This window comes from Lepisma saccharinum, chromosome 10 (assembly GCF_977018435.1).
Source record: "Lepisma saccharinum chromosome 10, izLepSacc3.1, whole genome shotgun sequence".
Classification (NCBI taxonomy): domain Eukaryota; kingdom Metazoa; phylum Arthropoda; class Insecta; order Zygentoma; family Lepismatidae; genus Lepisma; species Lepisma saccharinum.
The window spans coordinates 17,595,411-17,618,184 of record NC_139238.1 but is presented as its reverse complement, the minus strand read 5'-3'; the positions used below and the strand labels follow the sequence as shown (position 1 = coordinate 17,618,184).

General features: G+C 38.4%; 1 protein-coding gene across 2 annotated transcripts in view; it reads left to right on the top strand.

The window, feature by feature from the left end:
* LOC145993800 (uncharacterized) overlaps nucleotides 1-22,774 on the top strand; it is a 206,120-nt gene that overhangs the window by 158,517 nt on the left and 24,829 nt on the right. The window contains exons 5-8 of one of the 2 annotated variants that reach the window (XM_083129610.1): nucleotides 3,755-3,871; nucleotides 6,200-6,303; nucleotides 15,684-15,737; nucleotides 19,459-19,586. In XM_083129610.1, the coding sequence (XP_082985736.1) occupies nucleotides 3,755-3,871; nucleotides 6,200-6,303; nucleotides 15,684-15,737; nucleotides 19,459-19,586 (403 nt within the window). The remainder of the gene's footprint in view (nucleotides 1-3,754; nucleotides 3,872-6,199; nucleotides 6,304-15,683; nucleotides 15,738-19,458; nucleotides 19,587-22,774) is intronic. The other variant, XM_083129611.1, reaches the window with a different exon arrangement.

Sequence of the window (22,774 nt, the reverse complement as noted above, 5' to 3'; positions counted from 1 at the left end):
CCAATTCTTATTTATTATACACTGCTCGCCATTAAAAATGCAACAACCAGAAGGAGTAATCGGAATCGGACGAAATGTGCACAGTGTGTAGAGGAGAGGTGCAGAAGGAAATGATTAGGTGTTGAAGGCCGTCATGCGTCATGTGCGCCTGCCACGCCATCTGGTAAGTGGTACCTGTAGCAGGTCAGATAGGTGCAGAAGAGCAGTGAAAGTGCATGGTCGTGAGTGTAGTGTGTTAAAATCGGTCAGCAATGCCACGTCGTCGAATACGGCAGCGATTCCAGCAGGTTTCCCAGTTCGATCGCGGCCGAATTGTTGCATACCGTGAATGCGGAATATCCTACCGTGAGATCGGTGCCCGTGTAGGACGGAATGCATCCACAGTGATCTGTGTATGGAACCAGTGGGTCCAGGAAGGCACTGTAGAGTGACGTAGAGGTTCACAATGTCCGCGTCGGACGACGGAACGAGAGGACAGACGTCTGATACGCATGGCCCTTACAGACAGAACGGCCATGTCAACGAGGATTGCGCATGAAGTGCGGGATGTTTTACAACGTCCAGTGTCCCCACAAACTGTGCTTCTTCGTTTGGCGAACCGGGGAATTTTTTCCCGGTGCCCACTGTTGCAGATTCCTCTGACGCTAGAGCATAGGCGTTTGCGTCTGAGATGGTGCCAAGACCGTCGTGCATGAATGGCGGAGTGGAATGCTGTAGTGTTCTCTGATGAATCCCGCTTCTGTATACAACATCATGATGGACGTACACGTGTGTGGCGGCACCGTGGCACTAAGCTGCTCGTCAAGTCAACCTTGCAGCAGGTTTTCGCATATGTAGTTCCAAACGTACGCGCAAGAACATAGTTCCACTGAGACGGGTTCTATTCCGACACAACTGCATACTTGCAAGAAAACAGTTATTTAATTTGTAATATACAGACAAAATAGTACATCCATTAGCAGGTATGGACTTAATTGGTTGCAATCACTGTGCAGACGAACTTGGAACCGTAGATTCGCCAACTGCAATGTGTAGTGCGTTGAAGAGACACTGAAACTTTAGAGCGAGTCGAGCGAGACTGAATGCGTTGCAGAACGCGTGAAATCGGCGATACCAGTGTTGCACATCCCACTATTTTAACCCTATGTTTATTGTAGAGCGGCGAGAATGGCTGAATCTACTGTTCAGCGCGCGGTTTTACCCGAATGTTATTTTGGACTTCGTCCGAAGGGAAATTTTCTTCAAAGACAAGCAAGTTGTTTTGAATGCATAATCCTCCTTGCGGCAACAAGATCAAAGTAAAACAGGGCGTGAGGTGATTTGCCGTCAATGTGCGCACGAATTGTATCACGGGTGTTGAATGATTTGCTGTTTGAGTTTAGCAAGAGGAAACGATTGTTTGTTTTTTGACGACAAAAGAATCTCCGCGGTATTAAAAGATATCGCAGTGAGAAGAAACATGTTTATTATTTGGACGAGACGTCCTTCAACTCGGTGGGTGGGGGAAGGGGGAATAAAACATGGAAGGATACCAGCATGCAAAACCACGCCAGGGCTGAAGAAACCAACGATGAGGGGAAGGGGGAGGCTTATTGTTTCACCCACTGGCGGCAATGAAAGCTTTGTTGAAGGTGCATATTTACTGTTCCGCGCAAAGAAAGGGAAGGGTGATTATCCGCAAGAAATGGACAGACCAAGATTTGAATCCTGGTTTAGTGAAGTGATTCATAAATTGAAACCAGAGTAATAGCGACAGACAATGCACCTGATTGTATATATCACCAATAACAAATGATGCTTTTTTTGGTGGTATAACTTGAATTGCGTGTGTCTTACAGGAACGGATGTATTGCGGACGAAGCAACCACGTTTTTCATAAATGTATTTCTTTCTAAACCAAAAAAAAAAAAAATTGTCATTAAATTCAAGAGGGCCTATCGTTGTTTACTTTTATCTTTGTTCATTTTTATTTTTGCGTGCTCGAAATATACACACACGCTCTCATGTTTCGAAGATATTTCGCATTTATATTAAGTAATGACACATTTATTAAATAATCTATGCGCAGAAAGTACTTTTAAAATTTTATGTTTCAGGAGACAAAGAGAAGCAAAAATACATTCCACTTGACATGCATGCGGGTTTTGATGTGTTGTGCGGTTGGCAATACTGTGGATTTTCTCAGTGTCTGCGATGTAAGCAGTTCGGCGGTTGAGGAAAGACTGGCACGGAAGATTCTGAGCTCAGTTCTCGCGCGGATTGATACATAAAACCTGCTGCAAGGTTGACTTGACGAGCAGCTTAGGCTTCATGACGCCTGCATCATGCATCATCACACAGGGCCTTCATTGGGTATCATGGTATGGGGTGCAATCGCCATAGGTGTTCGTTCGCGTCTTGTATGCATTCAAGGGATATTGAACAGCCAACGGTACATCACACAGGTTCTCACCCCTGTTGCTGTCCCATTAATCCATGCACTGCATAATGCCACTTTTCAACAGGATAACGTGCGTTCCCATGTTGCAAGGAATGTCCTCGCATTTATGGAAGCTAACCACGTGCCCCTGCTTCCTTGGCCAGCACGTTCGTCGGATATGTCGCCAATTGAACATGTCTGGTCCATGGTGGGTCGCCGGCTGGCCCAACTCAGGTTTCCGGCACGTAATGTTGAAGACCTCTGGCACCGTGTGTAAGCCGCTTGGGATGCTATACCGCAAGCAGACATCGATAGACTCATTCTGTCCATGCCTCGCCATGTTGCAGCAGTTATTGCCGCCCGTGGAGGCTGTACACGCTACTAGCTCCTTGGGGTTATGCGACCATGTTCTACATGTAACATGTCACACCACCGAGCTCTAACTGTAATCATTTTCTTATCTTATTATGAACTACATATTTGCCAAGTTTCGTGTTTCTATCTCATTTCCTTCTGGGTGTTGCAATTTTAATGGCGAGCAGTGTATAATTAAACAGGACTATTCAAAGTTAGTCCAGAAAACAGCCCCCACAAGTATTCTCCTGAAATCTTGAGAAACATTTTTGAACAATTTTTTGTAAAGAGTTGTTTTGCTTGATTTTCGAACTAAGCCCTTTTTGAAAAGTCATTGTAGACATGTCCAAGAAGAACTGCTAATATGTTTTCTTTATAACATGTGTTACAAATGACCATGTTTTCATTCATAACATGTATGAAAGTACTTGCCAGTGACTCTGTAGAGCCTAGAGTTCTAGAACAAGAATCTTTCTAATTAGCACACTCCAAAATGCATTTCATGGTATTATAACAATGATCTCATTAGGGAGGGGTGGAAGTGGCACTGTCCCCACTAAAACTTCCACGTGCCCCCCATACAACACACTTAAAATACTGCCTGTTTTGCATAAAAGGTTACACCTAAAATATAGGCAAATGATTTCACGGAACATTTTGTTACCATGTAGGATATTACCACCAAAACAAACTGTTCTCTTAAACAAGCAATAGCTTTTTATGTGTCTACAGTGAAATAGAAAATAGATAATTTACAGAAATATAAGGAATTCATGGGGAAATTTATGTGTTACTGATATGCCATCATAAAATGACAATCACAACCCATGAATTAATCATCCATCGAAGAAAGATATTATATTGAAGAGTCTTTAGGAATATGTCCTTTAATTTTTCTCATAAATTTATCATTAAACTGAATAAGCACCTTTTCTGTATTATTAAATAGTTCCAACTAAATCTTCTGTAATTCTTTTCCAGCTCCATATGTGAAGATGGATATGAATCCAGTTGTACCTGGTCTTGATCAGGGAGCAGTGTACAAGGACGCAATGTTTTTCTCAGTTCACAAGTTTGTTGGAGGAGTGCAGACTCCAGGTAAGTGTCCATGCATTGTATCATATTAATAGAAACGAGCACTTGCTTTATTTTATATGAATAAAATGTTGAGAACCTGCTCACAAAATCAGGGAGCACCCACTACAAGTGAAATGTGCTCAGGTTTTGGTGGGGGAAAAAAAAGTATGCATGCTCGCTTCCACCTCTGTGAACAGACATGTATGTAGTTTACCATGTACCAGGTCATGAAAGAAGTTGATATATCTATGAGAAGGTTCTAAATTGAAAACTGTGGACAATGTGTTCACTTCTTGATCACCTACTCTGCAAACATCGCAGTGTGTGTGCATGTGCACCTGCTTATTCTATTTATGCAGCCCACTGTGCTAGAATAGTTTTTTTTTACTTTGGTAACATTGTTAAACCTTGTTTCCATGTTAATAAAACATTAAAATACTGACCAAGGCAAAGTTTATTATAAGAAATATACACTAAAAACGTAAAGTTTCCACCCTCTAACAGGGTCTTCTTCAGACAAAGATTCACAATAAATAGTAAATTTAAAATTTATTAGACCCTGTTAGAGGATGGAAATGTTACGATTTAGTGTATATTTTTTATACAATAAATTTTGCGTTGGTCAGCATTTTAATGTTTTATGTTTTGCTTTGCAATGCCCTTTGAGGCCTTTGTGTTCGTGAGTGGCATTTATCAGTTGAATCTTACCACCATTCATTCTCATCTTCACAATTAGTCATAAGTGGCAGAAAACTGATGGAAAATAAATCAAATCACCTTAGTAATGTGATGAAGCAGGAAATTTGTGTATCCCAATATATTTGCTAATTTCCAAAAAATAAATCTTTACTAGATAAGCTTCTGCTTGCATGTTTAAGTACTGTATTCTTAATTGTCTTCTGTTTTTTGAGAAGAAATAAAGTTATGAATAGAGAGCGGAAGTTGATGACCTAAAAGATATAGGTATATGACCTATAGAATGTCCTAATAAATGGTAAAAAATGACATAAAAAATGCAAAAAAATGACCATTAAATTTGTTAGTTAAAAATTGAAATGAAAAGGAAATTAAACAAAATTCAATCTTGCCTTCAAAAAAAAAAAAAAAAAAAAAGAAAGGCACCAAATGATACCACATGCACATGCAATTAAAATATGCAACGAGGATTTCCAATGGAAACAACCAAATAATTTTAAAACAATTTAATAAGAAAGTTGTATTCACTGAATATTTCCTGCATCTTTGCCTGGTGATGTAGTATGGTGTGTCCAGGAAAATTTCCCCATGGGTTTCACGATCTTGCCAGGGTTATTCCAGCCTCTCCTTATCTGATCTTAAATCTGAGTTTGCCCCAGAGGGTCACCTGGTTGGTTTCCCCGACACAACAAAGACTGTTGTCACCAGTTCAGCATTTCTTCTGTTCGTAAATTGCAATCCTGCGAGATATATGTAGACCTATGTCCACCTTGGTGAAAAGACTCAAGAATATTAAAAAAAATGAAAGAAGTGACAAAATATGACGAAACAATACACCGAATATCGCAAAAATGACTGAAATCGGGGAAAATGACCTGAAAACTGACAAAAAATGCATTTTAAAATTACCTTTTTTGGGTTCTAGACGAAGTGTAATGTTGTGTATATTTAATGGGCATTTTGTCCGAGATGTCAGAAAAAAGGTGACATTTCATCAACTTCTGCTCCCTAGTTATGAGATTTGAAGCCTCACACAGAAACATATTTGTTAGACTTTTCTTTGGATTAGAACTGTTCAGGTTACAGATTTTGTCATTTTTTTTTATTTATTTATGTCATGGATATATACAAACATTCTCTTTATCACTGGATGGCATATTATTATAATATACGTAGATCCCATCCAGTATGATATAATGAAGCATTGTCATGTGGAATGTGCTGACCTTCATGGTGGAGTGGTTAACACAGCATGCCAAGGGTCAAACTGTTCAATTCTCGACCTGTGCATGAGTGTCTTTTGTGAGTGTCCCTTCATCAATATCACACGATTAGCCAAAAGTGGCAGAAATGCGAAGTAAAATAAAGCCAAGTCAGTCAATCCATCAATCATGTGGAATTTACCACAGTAAGTTCACTCGTTTAGTGTCACACGTGGCAGAGGTTGTGTACTTTTAATTTGTGTACAGATTTGCAGATTTTATCTGTTTAGTTTTTTCAGTATTTACATTCTTAAATTTGGTATCATGTTGGAATGACTGCTGGATACAATTATTGTACATAATGAAGGAAAAATTAATACAGTTTCCTTTTGAAATATCACAGGAATTGTTTTTAACGTATATTATTAATCTACTTGTTTGTTTTCAACAGGAGTTTTGGTGGCAAAGAAATGTCTATTCCAAAATTTGATTCCTAATGGATGTGGAGGGGGGACAGTGTTCTTTGTAACAAGAGATAGTCACCGCTACCTGAAGGTGAGTCATTATTTATAACCACAATTCTAAGCACGTTTTCATATAACAGCATGAAGGCATATCTGTGCAATAACTTCCAATATTTCTTGTAAAAAGTCTATAAATCAAATGCCTTAAATAGTTTTACGGTACATTTATCTCATGGAAACTTTCTCTGATATTACTTTTTATACATTCTTCATCAAATATCTGAAGGTTTGGTTTTAAATACTCTGGTGGTCTGAAATTCTTTGTAAACTTCAAACACTTCTTTTGTTGTACTGTTTATTGTAATGGTACATGTTTCGAAAGTGAGTTAATAATGTGACTTAAAAGTATATTTAAGTATAACTGGGGTAGAGGATGAGTCCCACACTGTGGCCATGTATTCTAAGGCATCAGGCTTTGGGTTTGGGCTATGGGATGCACACAGGTTTGTCTCTCCATGGAATGAGCGTGACAACTTATCACCCGATATTTCGGCCTGTGTGCGAGACGGGGGACCGCCCACCATCATGAGGAAGTTGGAGAGCTACAAATGAGTAGCGTAACCCGGTCACATAAACCTAAAACAATGACTTGGGGTTCGTCTTGCTGACCACTCATCACCCCCTAACTGGTTAGATGATTGGCTATGTCTTCTGAGGCATGTGGGAGTGAGGTCAGCAGTCTGTAGGTAGGACTTGGCCCGCAAGAAATGTTATACAATGGGTTATTATTGGCCTCGAATTTTTAGGTGCACTTTTTAAGTTTCTAAAATAGGTTCTGAAAATCCTGAAATAGGTTCTAAAAATTTTAAATTGGGCTTGAAAAATTCTAAACTAGGTTCCAAAAAATGTAAAATGGTACAAAATTCCTGAAAACTACTGATTAGATACATTCGTTAATAACAAAATTTCACAAGAACCGTAAGAAATTTTAATAGATATATAACAACCAAATTGTAATTTCTAGACATCATTTTCAAAATTATCCACAAATTATTGTAATACTATGCTTGTGTTCTTAGCAAAAGTTACTTGTTTATATGAAAATGAATTACGTATGTTTTATTTGCTGCACAATATCAGAGTGGCTACTCGCTTAGAATTCGTGGGAATTATTCATGAATGATTGGCTCCAGGAATTATGCGTGAATTTTTTTCTCTGTAGATGTTAAAAATTTGCAACTTTTATTAATCCAACTCCCATTAAATTTATACATATTTATAAATGCCCTGAGCCAATTTTCTCTGAGTTCAGCTTTTATTTTTATTTTTATGGAGGAGGAGATAGAAAGCTGTATGGAAAATAAAACAAAATTTTCTCAATCTGTTTACTTTGTTAATGTCTTCTGCAGAACAATCTGTCTGAAAGATTTAAGATTATTGCAAAATAAGATATCTTGAAGTTGATTAGGTAATATTGTGGGAACATTAAAGTCACACAGACAATTTATATTGTTAATATTTTTGTGTGTGTGTTGGGGAGGGGGGGGGGTTTGGTGGTGAGAGTGTGTAATACATAAGGTTGGAATAAGAGAAAACATGTGCTTGTACACTTGGATTTTTGGAATGTTCGCCTTGAAAATCTGGAATTGAACTTGAATTTTGTCATGGTCCTAGTGACCACCATGAATCTTTTTTCATGTTATCCAGTCAAACCCTGCCTTTTTTGTCTGTGAGGATAATTTTATGTGCTGAAATGTTACTTCACAAGGTGTGAATGCCACAAAAGGACCGAAGTGACGAGAAAGTGAACACCACTACAGGGATAAGAAGTTTGCACTTGTGACTGTGCAGGTGATTGGGTGCCAAAACTGGGAAGGGGGAAGGACAAGGACAGTTTACTTTCTCTTTAATCACTGCCATTGTGTACAGGTAACAGTAGCATCAGGCATTTTGTTTTGTTCAGAGCTTTGAAAAACTACATAGACTTGGAGGGAGGGAAATTGACAGAGAACATGTTTCAAACTCGTCAGTCATTGAATTGTTTTGTCACCAAACCGAGTAAATACCTCTGTGAAATAAAAAAAAAAATCCTGTAAAACCTAAAAAAAGGTTTAATTTAGGCACACCAAAAATAGGATCTAACAAGGAAAATAGGTTATTTTAGGCACTATAAAATTTCGCCAGTTGTTTCACTTTTTAATGAAGTGCTTACATAACTTGTTATTTCGGATTTACATGCAAAGGAAAAAAATAGATTAAGAACTAAATTCAGAGGTCTATAGTCGTTTTCACGTTCAGAAGACACAATGGACTCTTATGGGCAATGCTTTTCTTATGGGAAATACGAGCGTGCTGTTGTGAAATTTCTGGATTTACAAATTTAGCTTAAGTAAAATCGGTACCTGCAGTTTTGCAGGAAATTTTGTAGAGAATACGATGGTGAACACAAAAAACTGGTAACTTGCTTACATAATTTTAGATAAATTAAAAACGCAAATTTTCTGTGAAAACACAATTTTTACATTGTTTTCATTCCTAACGTTGAAACATGCCGTAAAATTGAAGCATTCATTATTAAAAAAAAATTGACACTGTTTTTTAATTGTCATAGGTGATGGTGGTACTCAGAATTTATCAATAAAGCATATTTGCATTAAAAAATATTCAAATAAAGTATGTGGAGATTTTTTATATTCGTGCAGTAGAAAATGTCGTCGCTGGCCATTTTTTGTTCTGTAATTCCAAGTAAAAACTTCCAGCGACAAAGTTGTGGAGAAAATAATGAAATTATTTTTTATAACCACTCAAAGGTTCCCAGAAATATTACTTCCATGCATTTGGAGTTTCTTTTTAACCCGAACCGCACGCGAAGTAAGGATACGTTGTTAGGCCATCTTGAGCTGGCTCACCGCAGCATTCCGGCTATCACCACCAAGTTTTCGAGTTGTTATTTTATTTCCATTCAGTAAAAATATGAACTTCATGCAGTTTGTTATAATAGAATTGAAATTACTTAAATTTAATAATTGACAATTATTTCCAATCCTGCTGTTGTGAGTAACATTAGTGCTGTCGCAAATACACCTTCTTTTTGTTTACATTACTGTCGACATTAATACTGAAATGAAGATTACCTTTCAGTTTCCAACTTACACATAAATTCATAGACATCATATTAACCTTTGAAAGGCTTTCCAACACGTGACAAAATATGGGGCTTCAAGATAGAAATATGACATGCCTTGCTTGAGTCATTCAGGTCTTATCAGTTCAGGTGGGCCATAACTCATTTGTTTGTTTGTGTTGCAACTTGAATCTAACCCATGTGCCAGGTTCCCCTTACTTGAGTGAGTGAGTACTTTGGTCTGTTTAGACTTTTTCCCTCTCTCGAAAAAGTGTTTTCAGTTGTGTGAGCGCTCAGTGATTTTTACTTTTTTAAGTGATTTCTGAAGTGTCATATTCGTGCATTACACTCGCGTGTGTAGTGATCGCAATGGATCATTGTAAAAAGGGTAACTGTAACGTTCACAGTATAATATTAATATTAATAATTACATATAATTATCATTATATATACAAAATATGTAACACCTTCATTGTGAAGGAAGGTCATCATTTCCCGGCGACATGAGCTAGCGCTGTATTGGCAACACTGTGCGGTTTCTCCATAAGCGCCGTTGTGTCTTCTGAACGTGAAAACGACTTTAGTTATTATAAAGGATGAAAGACTTTAGATGTAAAATATTTAACTAAATGATGATATAAAATGCACATTTCATTCTTCATGTCACCACTATGTTCAAAAATGTCTTTAAGATTCTGACAGTATTTCAACACTGGCAGTTTCTTTAGTTGGTGGAAAGGATGTTAAAAACTTATGCTGTATGTACAAAAAATAGGTTCAGTGGTGGTACTAGGCTAGCAGGTGGCTGTCAAAGATTAGGGTGGTCATACCTTCAAAGAAAAATTTATTTTAACTTTTACATCATTATTACACAATCAAAACAAGGAAGAATCCCTTCATAAGCAATATTACATATACACTTTCATTTTACTTGGTGAGAAAGTTTGACATGTCATGGCCTGATTATCTCAGGTGACTGACTGTGTAAACAAGTAAACAAACTAAAATAAACAAACATAATAAAATAGTGGTTGAAACTGAGCCATGCCAGCGAGGTAGCGCAGAGGAACAGCTGATCAGCTGATCGTTGTACTAATAGGAACAGGGCAAGATACTTTTTTTTATTAAAGAAAACTTCAAAATATGCTGCAGTGCATACCACATACAGAATGGCACACCTGCAGATGAGTGAGAGAGACATTGATCATCACTTCCTTTTATGATATCTATGCCAGAAAATGAAGAGGAGAATGACACTGTCTTGTGCAAATTGTGGTTTCAGTATTTTACATTATATATGGTTCTTACTTTTATTATATATGCTTTTATTGTCTAATAACATGGTGCATTGAAAACAAAATGCAGTTTCTGCACTAGTTAAAACTATACTTTGTTTGCCAATTGTTATTTTGTTTCAATGTTCATTGCCACTTTCACTGTCAGATAGAATAAAAGGGAAGTGCTCTGAAAAACTGGTTAGTGCAATTTAATGTTGGGAAATTAATTATAGTTTTTAAAAATACATTTTAACCATTTTCAAGATTCAAAGGACTTACGAAAATAAAATGAGTAATTGATCTGTTGTGCACATTTCAAGTAAACAACTGTGTATCTATGTTTGTAGCATATGGTTTAACAAGCTTGAACTTGCTTGGAAACATACATATGTATGCATATTTAATTTCTCTTGCTGCGTTTGCCTACATACTTTCTACTGTCAGTTCCCGTGTACTTAGATATCGGCATCCTCTTTTAGTCACTCTGCTCTACCTCACACAGTACCAGGCACGTATCCAGAGGGGGGGCTTAGGGGGCTCGAACCCCCCCCCCAAAAGTTTTAGATTTACACTAGATAAAATGAGGTTTTTGATTTCTTGTGGTGTGAAATAAAATAATGTGACAATAATTTAAGGAGAGAAATAATTATCGAGGCAAGACGGAGAATGTTCTGTAACCCTGTTATTGATAATAGCACGTATCCAAGATGGGGCACAGGGGGCTCGACCCTCTCCCCAGGAAATTTTTCAGTTTACGTTAGATAAAATTAGGTTTTTGGCTTCTTAAATAATGTGAAAATAATGTAAGAAGAGAAATAATTATCGAGCCAAGACGGAGCATGTTTTATACCCCTGTTATTGTTAATGGCTCGAGCCCCCTCCCTGAGGAAATCTTTCAATTTACACTAGATAAAATTAGATTTTTGACGTCTTGAATAATGTGAAGATAATAAATTTATAAATCTGAGAGAAATAATTATCGAGACAAAACTGAGAGTGTTCTATAACCCTATTATTGTCAATAGCACGTATCCAAGGTGGGAATCAGGAGGCTCGAGCCCCCTTCAGGAATTTTTTCTGTTTACACTAGATAAAATTAGGATTTTGGCTTCTTGAATAATGTGATGATAATTTGGGAGAAATAATTATCGGGACAAAATGGAGAATGTTCTATAACCCTGTCATTGTTAATAGCACGTAACCAAGCTGGGGTTGAGGTGGCTCGAGCCCCCCCCCCATGTTTTTTTTTTATTTTACACTAGATAAAATAAGGTTTTTGGCTTTTTGAATAATGTGACGATGATTTAAGGAGATAGACAATTATCGAGGCAAGACGGAGAATGTTCTATAAAACTGTTGTTGATAGTCTAATATTGCACGTACACTTTTCTTGAGCTTTCGGTGTTGTCGCAGCGCACTGGAGCACTATGTAGAGACTTGTCAGCATTTGGAAGCTGCACAACAAAGGAAGCGCCACACGTAGGGCGATTCGTTGTAATTTCTAATCTCTGGAAGGCGGGAGAGGGTACGTTCTTGAATGAGAGAAGGAGTCAACTACTGGCGATATTAACGAATCGTTTTATCTGCGGAACGTTCTAGAATATAATGAGGATGTAAATACGCGGATTCAATTTTTCGGTTGTACAAAGAATCGATTAATGAGATTTCAGATGATCAGATCAGTCAGCGTCCTCTGGTTGCTTTATAAGATATAGTGATTCGAAAATGAAGACATTGACGACAGCGGAACTTCCGGGGCCTCAGTGTAGCGCTAGCACTGTTCGAGGGCCGAAGAGATCAAAGGTCTCTCTCTAAAGTGAATATTTCAGCAGTACCGGATATTGGAGTGGTTTATTAAAACAGAAATAAACTGCATAGATCAACTGAAAAGCAAAGTTTTGAGTGAAGATTTAGTTTTGCCAGAACTAAATTTCGTATATGCAGTCCGAGAATTTCATGGTATAAAAAAATACTTTTGTTTAAGCCTACGGGGTTCGAAACACATTCAAACACTTAACTACCATAAAGAGACAGCCGAAAATTTTATGAATGTCGAGAAGAGAAAGCAAGAAGATGTTGCATATGTAGAATTTTAGGCGGTAATTGCAGGCTCTGCCAGGACCCAAATCAGGGCTCTACCAACTGAGCCACCTAGCCATCCTTGACTTCAACCGATTTTTCGTTAAAATGTCTACATAGTACATGTCCTGTGTATATCAAATCGTAAGGTGTTGCCTGTATAGTGAACAAGCACAGAAAATATAGGAGAGAGAAGAAAACTGAGGAGCATTCCCACCAGTTGAGGAGAATTTTTTTCTGTGGTCAACAAGAGCTACTACTTCAAGGTGACAATGACAGTGGCCTAATAAGGGAGATTTCACACCGTGTCACCTGAAGATTAGGTTTGTGCGGCCTTTTGTGTCGCTACGGTGTGAAACGTTGCTGTTGATTGGCCTGTTCCAATCGACATGTATCGCATGTCCCTTTGGTCTGAAACCTTCCTAAGTCTTGAAAATCCAAGTCACAAGGATGGAAAATTAGGGCCTTATTAAGATTAGGTGTGAAGGCAGACAGACGACAGCACCCTTAAGGATCATATCCAAACCTGCAGGAAGAACGCATCTTACTTCAATCTCCAATATGATGATAAAAACTTCTGGTGAGTTGATTTTAAAAAATGTGTCCGAGATAAAGAGAGGCGTGCCCAGGATTTTTGGAAGGGAGAGGGGTTACGCATACTATTGTTGGAGGTCAGTCCTGATTTTGCCATTTTTTCCCTCTTTGACGTTCCTTTTTTTTTTTTTTTTTTTTTAGAATACTGGGTCAAATGGGGTTATTACCTCACCAAACCTCCCTTGGGCACGTCACTAGAGATAAATGAGTAAGCATTTCATCATACTGGGAGACGAAACATTAGATGTGTTGGGAACGGAAGGGTTTTCACTGTGCATTAATTGTTTCGTGATCCACCTGTATTCGAGAAGACTTCCTTTGTTTCGTGCCGATATATGACAAGACAGCGGTAGCTGTGACAGGCATTTTTGAACACTTGTGAGTGCTAAGGCCTAAATCTGAACAATTTGTTGGGTGTCGGCTTTTATAAGAACTGAAAAAATGGGAGGACGAGACACGTTAGTGGTGTTCAGGCTCGAATCAGAGAGAAATATTCGAGAGCTGTCTGCATCCAGTTCGCAGCCCACAATTTGAATCTCGCGTTGTCGAGTGGATTGTCCATCCCGTGCATGTGTAACAGCTTCGTAAAAACACTCAAAGACACCATAGATGATTTTATGCCTGATGAGAAGAAATGGACAAACCCACATACTGAGATGGTTCCGGCACAGAGGAGTCGAGTGGTAAAAAATGTTCCGATTTCACGTTCTGATTAAAATGATAGCCTTACAGTGGCAACGATTTAAGGGGTAGTTGCTCCCATTTTTTAATTTTTTTGCCTGAACATTATGACCTCTTAATGTTAAGCCTTGGCTACCAAGAGAAAGTAAACTTTCCTTGCAACGCCCTCCAAACCACCCTCCCCCCCCCCTTTTGGAACCCAATTACTACCTCTGGTCTTAAACACACAATTCTGAGGTTCTTACTATACCCCTTAAAAATGATGTCGAGGCCCCCCCCCCCCCCCCGAAAGGAATTCCTGGATACGTGCCTGCACAGTACCTAGTAGAAATAGAAACTACTGTGTAAATTGATATCAAATTTTTCATTTGGAGAGGAAAATGTCCATTACAGTACATGATATTTCAAAATGTTGTCTGTGGTTGATACACCACATTTCTTGCACCACTATGCCTTCTGACTTCTTCTTTTTGTTTTTCTCTTCTTGTACCTACCAAGACATCTCTTTGCTAGGTTTTTCTTCTTGCTAGTTGCAATTTAGTGTTGTTTGTCTACCACTTTGGCTAATCGCGATGATGAGGGTAATTGCTGATATGATGGAATTGACAAAGGGACACTCGGAAAGAATACCCATGCTGGGATTCGAACCTGTGACCCCTGTTGTAGTAAGTTGTGCTAACCACTCCCCCACAGAGGTCGGCTATCTGCAATATGCATAGGAAAATGTGCACAGTTCTTGGCCTGCAGCCTTAGAGGTATAGTGCCTGCAGAAGGTCTTACTCTAATGTCACATAGGTAAAAAAAACAACTCTAAAAAGCTTGGAAATGGACAGCTGGGAAAATAACATTCAGTGTTCATAGGATAACTCATCCAGCAGATTCAATGAGCACCATCTGTGGGAAGTGTTAAGAATTAAGAATTGTGCTTGTGTGTCTGATGTGTCAAATGACATGAAAGACGAAGTTAACCATACTGGCATGAGATGTGAAGAGCGGAATGGATTCAACTAGTGTTTCTCAACTGCTGGGCTGTGGCTCGGTTCCGGGCCATAGCATCAATTATAGCGGGCTGCGAGACTTTCTCTTGAAAGTTTTTCACTCACCTGAAATCATTAAAATCAAATTAATAAATTAGTTATCAGTTAGGCGTGGATTTGCCACTTTAGTATTAATTGGATTTTTTCTGCATTCAAAATATAACATGCCACTGAAAAACAGCACTTTCCAATTGAACTGAAGAAACTACATGAGACAACTAATCTAAACCTAATTTTATATTTCTCAACAAGGCTAGACATAAGCGAACTATTAATCTTTATGTGCGTCATTATTTATTTGTAAATATTTAATTACAAGAGTATGCATTAATTCATTTATGAATCTTAAACAAAAATTAAAAAAGTGTTTGAGTGAAATTGCTGGGATCTGTGTTTCGGCTTTTAAAGAAACAATTTACTGGCATGCAGTCTGACGAACTTTGAGAACCACTCTGTTAAACAACATTATCATTTGCTTAAAAATGTTAACTCATATACATTGTATATAATTTGTATGAAATGTAGGGGAAATACATTTTTGTGAAAATTTTAGTTTTAAAACAGCATAATAACTTGTATATAAATGCAGCAGTGTTACCATGGTTAACCACATAAGGATTTCAATTTGTGAACAGAGTTCTTTCATAGTAATATTTTATGTTCTATGTTTGTAATATAGGGTGGAGGTGATCCATCAGACCTCATCAATCTGTCTACTATAAACATAAACCAGGTATTATTGATTGCCTATTTGATTGGGTTGTGCTATGTTTTGCATTACCAGAAAAAGAACAGAATTAAATAAAATGGCATAAAGTACATTATTATTTTTTAATCATCTTGGGTAAAAACATTTTTTAACATTGAAACTCAAAATATTACAAGGCATGCTTTTGTTCCACATAACAGCATTAATATGAGGTTATGCTGTGATTTAATTTGCTTTATTGGGGTTCGATTTGCAGCATGAAGCAAGTAACAATTTGGTGAAAATTGTAATACAGTGTCCAGGCATTTTTTGTGTCTGTGTGGAGTTAGTTTCATTGTACTGTTCTGTTTGCTTTATTGTTATTGTACATTTAATTTCATGCATTAACTGTTTGGCAGGTGTATTTTTTTTAATCACCACCCTATACTCTATCCCTGGAATCTGTAGAGCAAGGCTGCACATAAGTGGCAGAGGAAAGGGGGGGAGAGCGAAGCAATACACGCTTCTCTGAAGGTAACAGCAGTCACATCACCCATCAATACAATCCAATTCCCTCTCGTGTGTTCATTAGTGGAGCCATCTTTAGAGGCCAGCATAGTCTGCATTTTACCTACCCACTGCCCGCTTGCCCGTGAGGACAGGTATACCTGCTAGCCTGCCCACGGCAACGAGTCGACTTGCGTCTTTACCCGGGTTCTTCGTCTTCCAGGCACTCTGCGCTTACAAGGTAACTGGGCATTCAACAAGACCCGGGCGCCTGCAAAACCTGCTGGAAGGAAACAGCCCTCCGGCAGCGTGTCGCTCCAGGTGTTTCATCACCACGTGGACAGCTTCAGCCAGTGTTGCCTATTTACGTAGCTCGTAAATCCTACGAGGTCCTAGGAGGAGCTCTCTCCTCCAAGGAGAATTTATATACTTAGCGATTTCAGTTCAGCGTAAGCAGTTTTTATCTTATTGCCAGGAAATGCACGCAGTATTACAGCTTCATTTATTTAAATGAATGATCGAGCAAACAAAAATCTCCTCACTGAAAACTAATTGCTTTTCATTGCATGGTGCCTTAACCAGGCACGCAGTGGCGCAACCAGAAGGGGTAGGGTGCATTGCTCACAAGCTTGGACGGAAATTAAGTCTAGCGGAAGGGTCAGGGTGGGGGTCAAACATTAAAGTACAAGAAAAAACAGACTAGCAGAATTTAAGAGTAGCAGGGCTAAAGGGTACTCAAGATGGAATTAATTTTCATATTTTTCTTGCATTTTCCTTCCAGACGGCCAAGGGCACCTGCAGAGGGGGAATGGAGGGGTAATTGCAACCCCTTGATTTCAAATTTTATGAAAGTAGAAATATATTATAAAATATTATCCAGTCTCATCAAGTTCAATGCCGTAGCAAAGGGGTAGCGGGAGTCGGCCCTGAGTGCCGAACGATCTAAGTGAGAAAAGTTTTAAAACAGAGAATGCTATGGCGGCCCGTGATATTATTTGCTATTAATGTTGGTTTGTTACGAGTTGGATGAATTGATTATGTAATACGTCGCTCCATGTGAAAAGAAAATATTGTAGATGGAAATTTTACATGCCATATGTCTGTACATTCGGAATGCATTTATCATGCACTTTCTTTCTTTCAAAAACAATTTGTGTGCTTGTTTTCCATTATTAGCTAATGTGAAATTGACGTGTTGAAAAAAAATATTTCTAATCCTCTGTTTCAACACAAATGCGTGTGAGAACCGACTTCTACCCCCTTTTTGCGTGATTTATGAGGATTATAATGCCTTTCATGCTACTTTATTACTATTATTGTGATTGTTCTTGTTGGCACGTTTATCCAAGTACTTGGCCCTACCCCCCAAACGAGGGTAACAGCAATGGCCCTGGCTGGCTACGGCCCTGGTGTTCGCAGTAGAACAGTGTGTTGTTCGACTCTCGACCTCAGCGTCGAACGTGACATGTTTCAGTCCTGTCCTATATCACTATATATACGTATATTGGTTGTTTACGACATATACTTATGGATCCTGTGCCACGGAAAACCTATTTCAATGTGTGTGGGGGGGGGGGGGTAGCAACATTCGTAAATCTCATTTCATTCGTGATGTGGCTTACGAAGCTTCGAGTTCCCTTTTTTAAGTAGTGAAAATCTATTGCAGTTGGCAACACTGCAGAACGGTGTGGGCCAGGTGCAGTTTCTACTCGAAGCAACTACGTCATGCAGAGGGAGGGGTCTGCAGTTGATGGAAAGAACGAACTGAGACCTACTAGGTATCGTAAGACTGCGGGTACCCGGCGGGTCTACAATGCCTGCCAGGAACGATCTGTGCAGGTGGGCATACAAGCTGCTCAAGCGAGGGTGTTGCGCAAGTTGCATGGCATTTCAGGAGCGATGTCTCGCGAACGGGTCTGCTCCAGGTCTTGTGCAGGCCTTTAGCCGTCTTGTGTCACTACTTGTGCAAGACTTGTTTTCATTCACTTGCTCCAAAGTTACCTGGGACAGAGTATAGCCAGATAATCCTGGATAAGGTATTGCTAAGTTTTCTGTTTTAACTTATCAGGGTTATCAGAATCGTTTGAGTGTTTTTTTTTTTCGAGTTGAAAAAATAAGTAGAGTTTGTAACTACATGTAAATGATAATGTGATAACAATTGAAGCTTTTTCTGCACTGGAAAAAATGAAATTTGATTCAAGAGTTTCTATGAAGGTGAATCTGACAGGAGGAATACTGTTTATGTAGAAATTTTAGCGAGAATGCAGGCTTTACCAGGACTCGAAGCTGGGTCTCGGGCATACTGTACCATTACTCTACCAACCAAGGTTCTGAGCCAGCCCTCGTCTGATTTTTCGCTGTCGCTGTTTTACATGTGTGGTAAACACATACACACTACATACACATGGTTAGGTGCATGATTTCCTGCATACACATGGCTATGGGTATGATTTCCTGCATAGGGTTGCAGAAATTAGTTGCTTCGCCTCTTGTTGAGGTCCAAGAAATTCATGGCACCTATTTTTCAGACTATTGTATATTCGAGCCTGGAATGAAGTGGATGTTAGCAAGTTTTTCCAATACAGTGTGCAATTCCTTCTTCTTGTAGATTACTATGGTGCAATTAGCATATCTTACATAAGTTGCAGTATGGGCAATATGTCTTGTTGTGCAAGTGCATCACTGTGTTGGTGATGGGTGATAACAAGTGAGTGGAAAAACTATTCTGAACAGGAATTCCACCGTGTCCCAAATATTAAAATCTATGGGTATCAAGGTTCTTCTTAAAAAGGTTCACATGGCCACTTTTTATAGATGCAAAATATCTAGTATACAGTTATTTTATGTTGTTTTTTTTAATTTTTTCTTGTGACATTTCATCCTGGTTTTCCAGAACTTGCTCAAGCTTTATCTTACCTGGTGGAGGCACATTGCACAGTGATTTGGATCCCAATTTAAACCATAGGTTCAGTCCCAATTAGCCTATCTGTGCATAAGGTGAACTTAAAACAAGAATTCAATTCAAGCTTTATCTTCGCTTCAGAAAGTTCTGGGAATCCAGGACGAAATGTCGCAGGGAAAATAATATAAAAAACACTGAAAATAATTGTGTATTATGTTGCATCAGTGGGAATCTGTTCAAATGTTGGCATTGAAGATTGTTTTGTTTCAAGATGGTATCGATTCAGCAATTTTTGATGTAAAACTACCGTAAAGAATGTCCCAAGCAGCATTAACAAGCTAGTCATTGTAATTGCAGGATGCGGAACTCCGAGAAGAAGGTGGCACTGCAGCCATAGTGGAGTCAATTAGAGCAGGCCTTGTGATGCAGCTGAAGGAAGGTGTTGGGTCACCAGCAATTATGTTGCAAGAAGAGAAAATCACAAAGTAAGCCTTGTTTTCCTTTTTTATTTATTTTTTTTATCTTCATGTTGATATGTAATCAGTACCTCCTGAGATGTGGATTCCACTTTAGACCAGGGTGTTAATACTGCCATAGTCTCTTTCTAGTGTAGTTGGACCACAGCAGAACCGTAGCTAGACATTTTGGCACCCTAGGCAGGATTGTGGTTTAGTGCCCCCTCCCCTGCCAATCCCAGTCCTTCAATTTTTTTTTCTTATTCCATGATTTGTGATATTTACATCCTACAAATTTTGAAATGAGGAAAGAATGAAAACCTCATTAAAAAATAATATAGATTATAATTAAATATTCGTAGTTTCCATTTCTGATTTTAGAAAGTTGAGAATATTTCAGTTAATGTCTTACTGTCTGAAGAAAATCTTTTAAAAACATACTACTACTACTTTGAAAAACAAAAATTTCCAAAACTGTGTTACCAGAGGATACCTCTGCCAAGTGTAAATTTCATCGTTTCACAAAGAAAAAAGCTTTGAATGTTACCCTAAGTTTCAGCTTCCCCTTGCCTACCTCTCGCTGAACCACAGTCTGATATGTTGTCAACTATAAGTATTACACTGTATCAAATTTAAATGGAATATAAAAAGAAAACTTCTCTTTAAAATATTGTGTCGAGTAATTCATAAATTGGTAGCAACACCAACAATATTGTGGGGGTGGCAAATGAGGGGTCTGACTGATATATACAGATATAGTTCCTTACTTCATTGGAAGGTCATTGAACCAGCCTCCATGGCAGAGTGTTTAGCACAATGCTCCATAATGCCACCGGTCCTGGGTTTGAATCCCGGCCTGAGCATCCTTTTTGTGAGTGTCTATTCATCATATTATCACTCATTCTCATTTTCACAATTAGCCAAATGTGGCAGAATTAAAATAAACCAAATCAATAATCAATCAATCATTGGAATGTCATTCCTCACTCTGGAGGGAGAAACTGTAAATGAATTTCCAGATGTCGTAGGGGGTCATGTGGGAAGGAATAATTAACAATGCCATCTTGTGATCGAGTGGCAAAAGAGTGTGATTCACTCTAAGGCTGGAAGTGTGAGTGGATGTAAGGGGGTCATGCAGTGCTACAGGAAGTGACATCGTGCAGAGGGGCTAAACCAATCAAGATCCTTGGTATAGGAAGTTTTGATATAGATAAATTGTACACATGCATTTTTTTACCCACTGCAGACATTTTGGCAAATTGCTATTAAGATCTATAAGGACTAGTAATCTATGTATGGCAGAGCCAGTGGCTTCACAGATGCCTTCTTAATCACCTGTGGTAATGGTTTTTAAACAAAACAAGGAATGTAGAGCAGCATAGGATTTTTAACATATGACATTTTTCCAGTTTAGGTTTTGATCTGTAATTTCCACATCTTTGTTAGCATCTGACATTGAAGCAGGTAGAGATAATCTGTCCTGAACCTATAAGAATGCATTTAGTTTTCTCTCCATCAACACCTATTCCATTTACCTGTGACCAATGGCAGTCGTTTTCAGTGTCAAAAATTTAATGGTGTGATGGCCACCATTTATTCTTGTTGAAGGGAAGTTATGTAGCACTGGACATACAGGTTTTTTTATTATTATTATTATTATTTAAAATTTCTCTGTGCCATTTATATACATACAAGGGAGAGTTAAATGAAAAAAACTTATTTTTTTTTCTTATCTAGTGCATTTCTGTATTTAGGGTTACACAAGTTTGCTGCATTTTAGCACAGACATATTGCTGATGTACATATATTTTCAACTTTGAGTTTGTGCCTGCATACCTCAAGAAGAATAAGTCTTTGGGTCCACATGCAGTCACTTATGAGTAGGGACACAAATTTATGGTAAATAAAAACTGAGGAGAGCGGTAAATAAAATGTTAGATCAGCGGTATATACCAGCGGTGGAAAAAAAAAATTGGCACGCACTTTTTCATCATGAGAGGAAACAACATACAAAAGAGTTATAAATTGATAAACTATTTCTTCATTTTTATATACTGTACACATACACAAGTACTTAGCTGTCCAACCAAAAAGAAAACATCAACACAAAATCACTTTATTTCTAAAATGCATATTCGGGGGAAGAAAGGAATGCAGCTTGACAGGGAGCGAAGTTTTCGAACTGAGATTATGTGCATGGGAAATCCGAATTTGCAGCGTCTTCCTCATGTGATCGAAGATATAATGTTCTTCAGCTGCAAGTGGTAGGAAACTTTAGGCAAACGTTTCGTTACAAATTGACAGTTTGCGCGCACAACCTCGATTGCCGGTTTTTGTGTGTTTTCTACTTAATTTGATGATATTTCACGATTATTTCACGAAAAAGCGTTCATTTCGTGGAAAAACACACATTTCGCATTACTTCACGAATAAAACTCATGCATATTTCATCATTGGGGGTGTAGTTATGTGCAGAATGTTCAAAATTGCATCTTTTTTTTACATTTCGCAATTTCGTGCATCGCGAAAATTCAATGTCCCTACTTATGAGTCACTGCGAAGGCCTTTCCACCCATCTGCCTGCAAACTGAGGCCATTGTCGAACTTTCTCCTTCATTAGCAAACTTGCTGTTGTAAACATGCACAGAGTGATTGAATTTTCATTTGTCGACAAATTTCTGTAATTTTTAGGCTGACAGAGGGCAAAAAACCACTCTTCTTTACTGGTTTATAGTTGGCGCCATCTTTAAAATTAAAAGAATAGTGGACTTTTAACGTTCTCATTTAATTTTTGTAATAGAAGACAACAACACAGCCAGCATGCTTCCTAGAGGAACCTCACAGATCATGTAACCATGCAAATTATTTTTTCTGGGATGACTGTTGTGGGTCACCTGATAAATATAACCGAATGCAATCGATAGCAGGTTAGGAGAAGTTTGTATAAGATGATCATTTGGCCAGCAGATTATCAGGTTCAGTGATTTGAAGTGCCTTGCTGTAGTCCAGAAGCACTATTATTGTAAGATGCTCGTTATCCATTACATATTTAATATCTTCTGCTACATTAGTCATTACTGCACACATTGCTGTAATGGAGTCCTGCATGGGACCACTTTCACACGCTCATGCTCATACTCGTTGGGAGTCTCCTCGAATCTCATCATTTTAATGGGACAATAATGGTAAACACACACATGCAAAATATCCACTTTGAT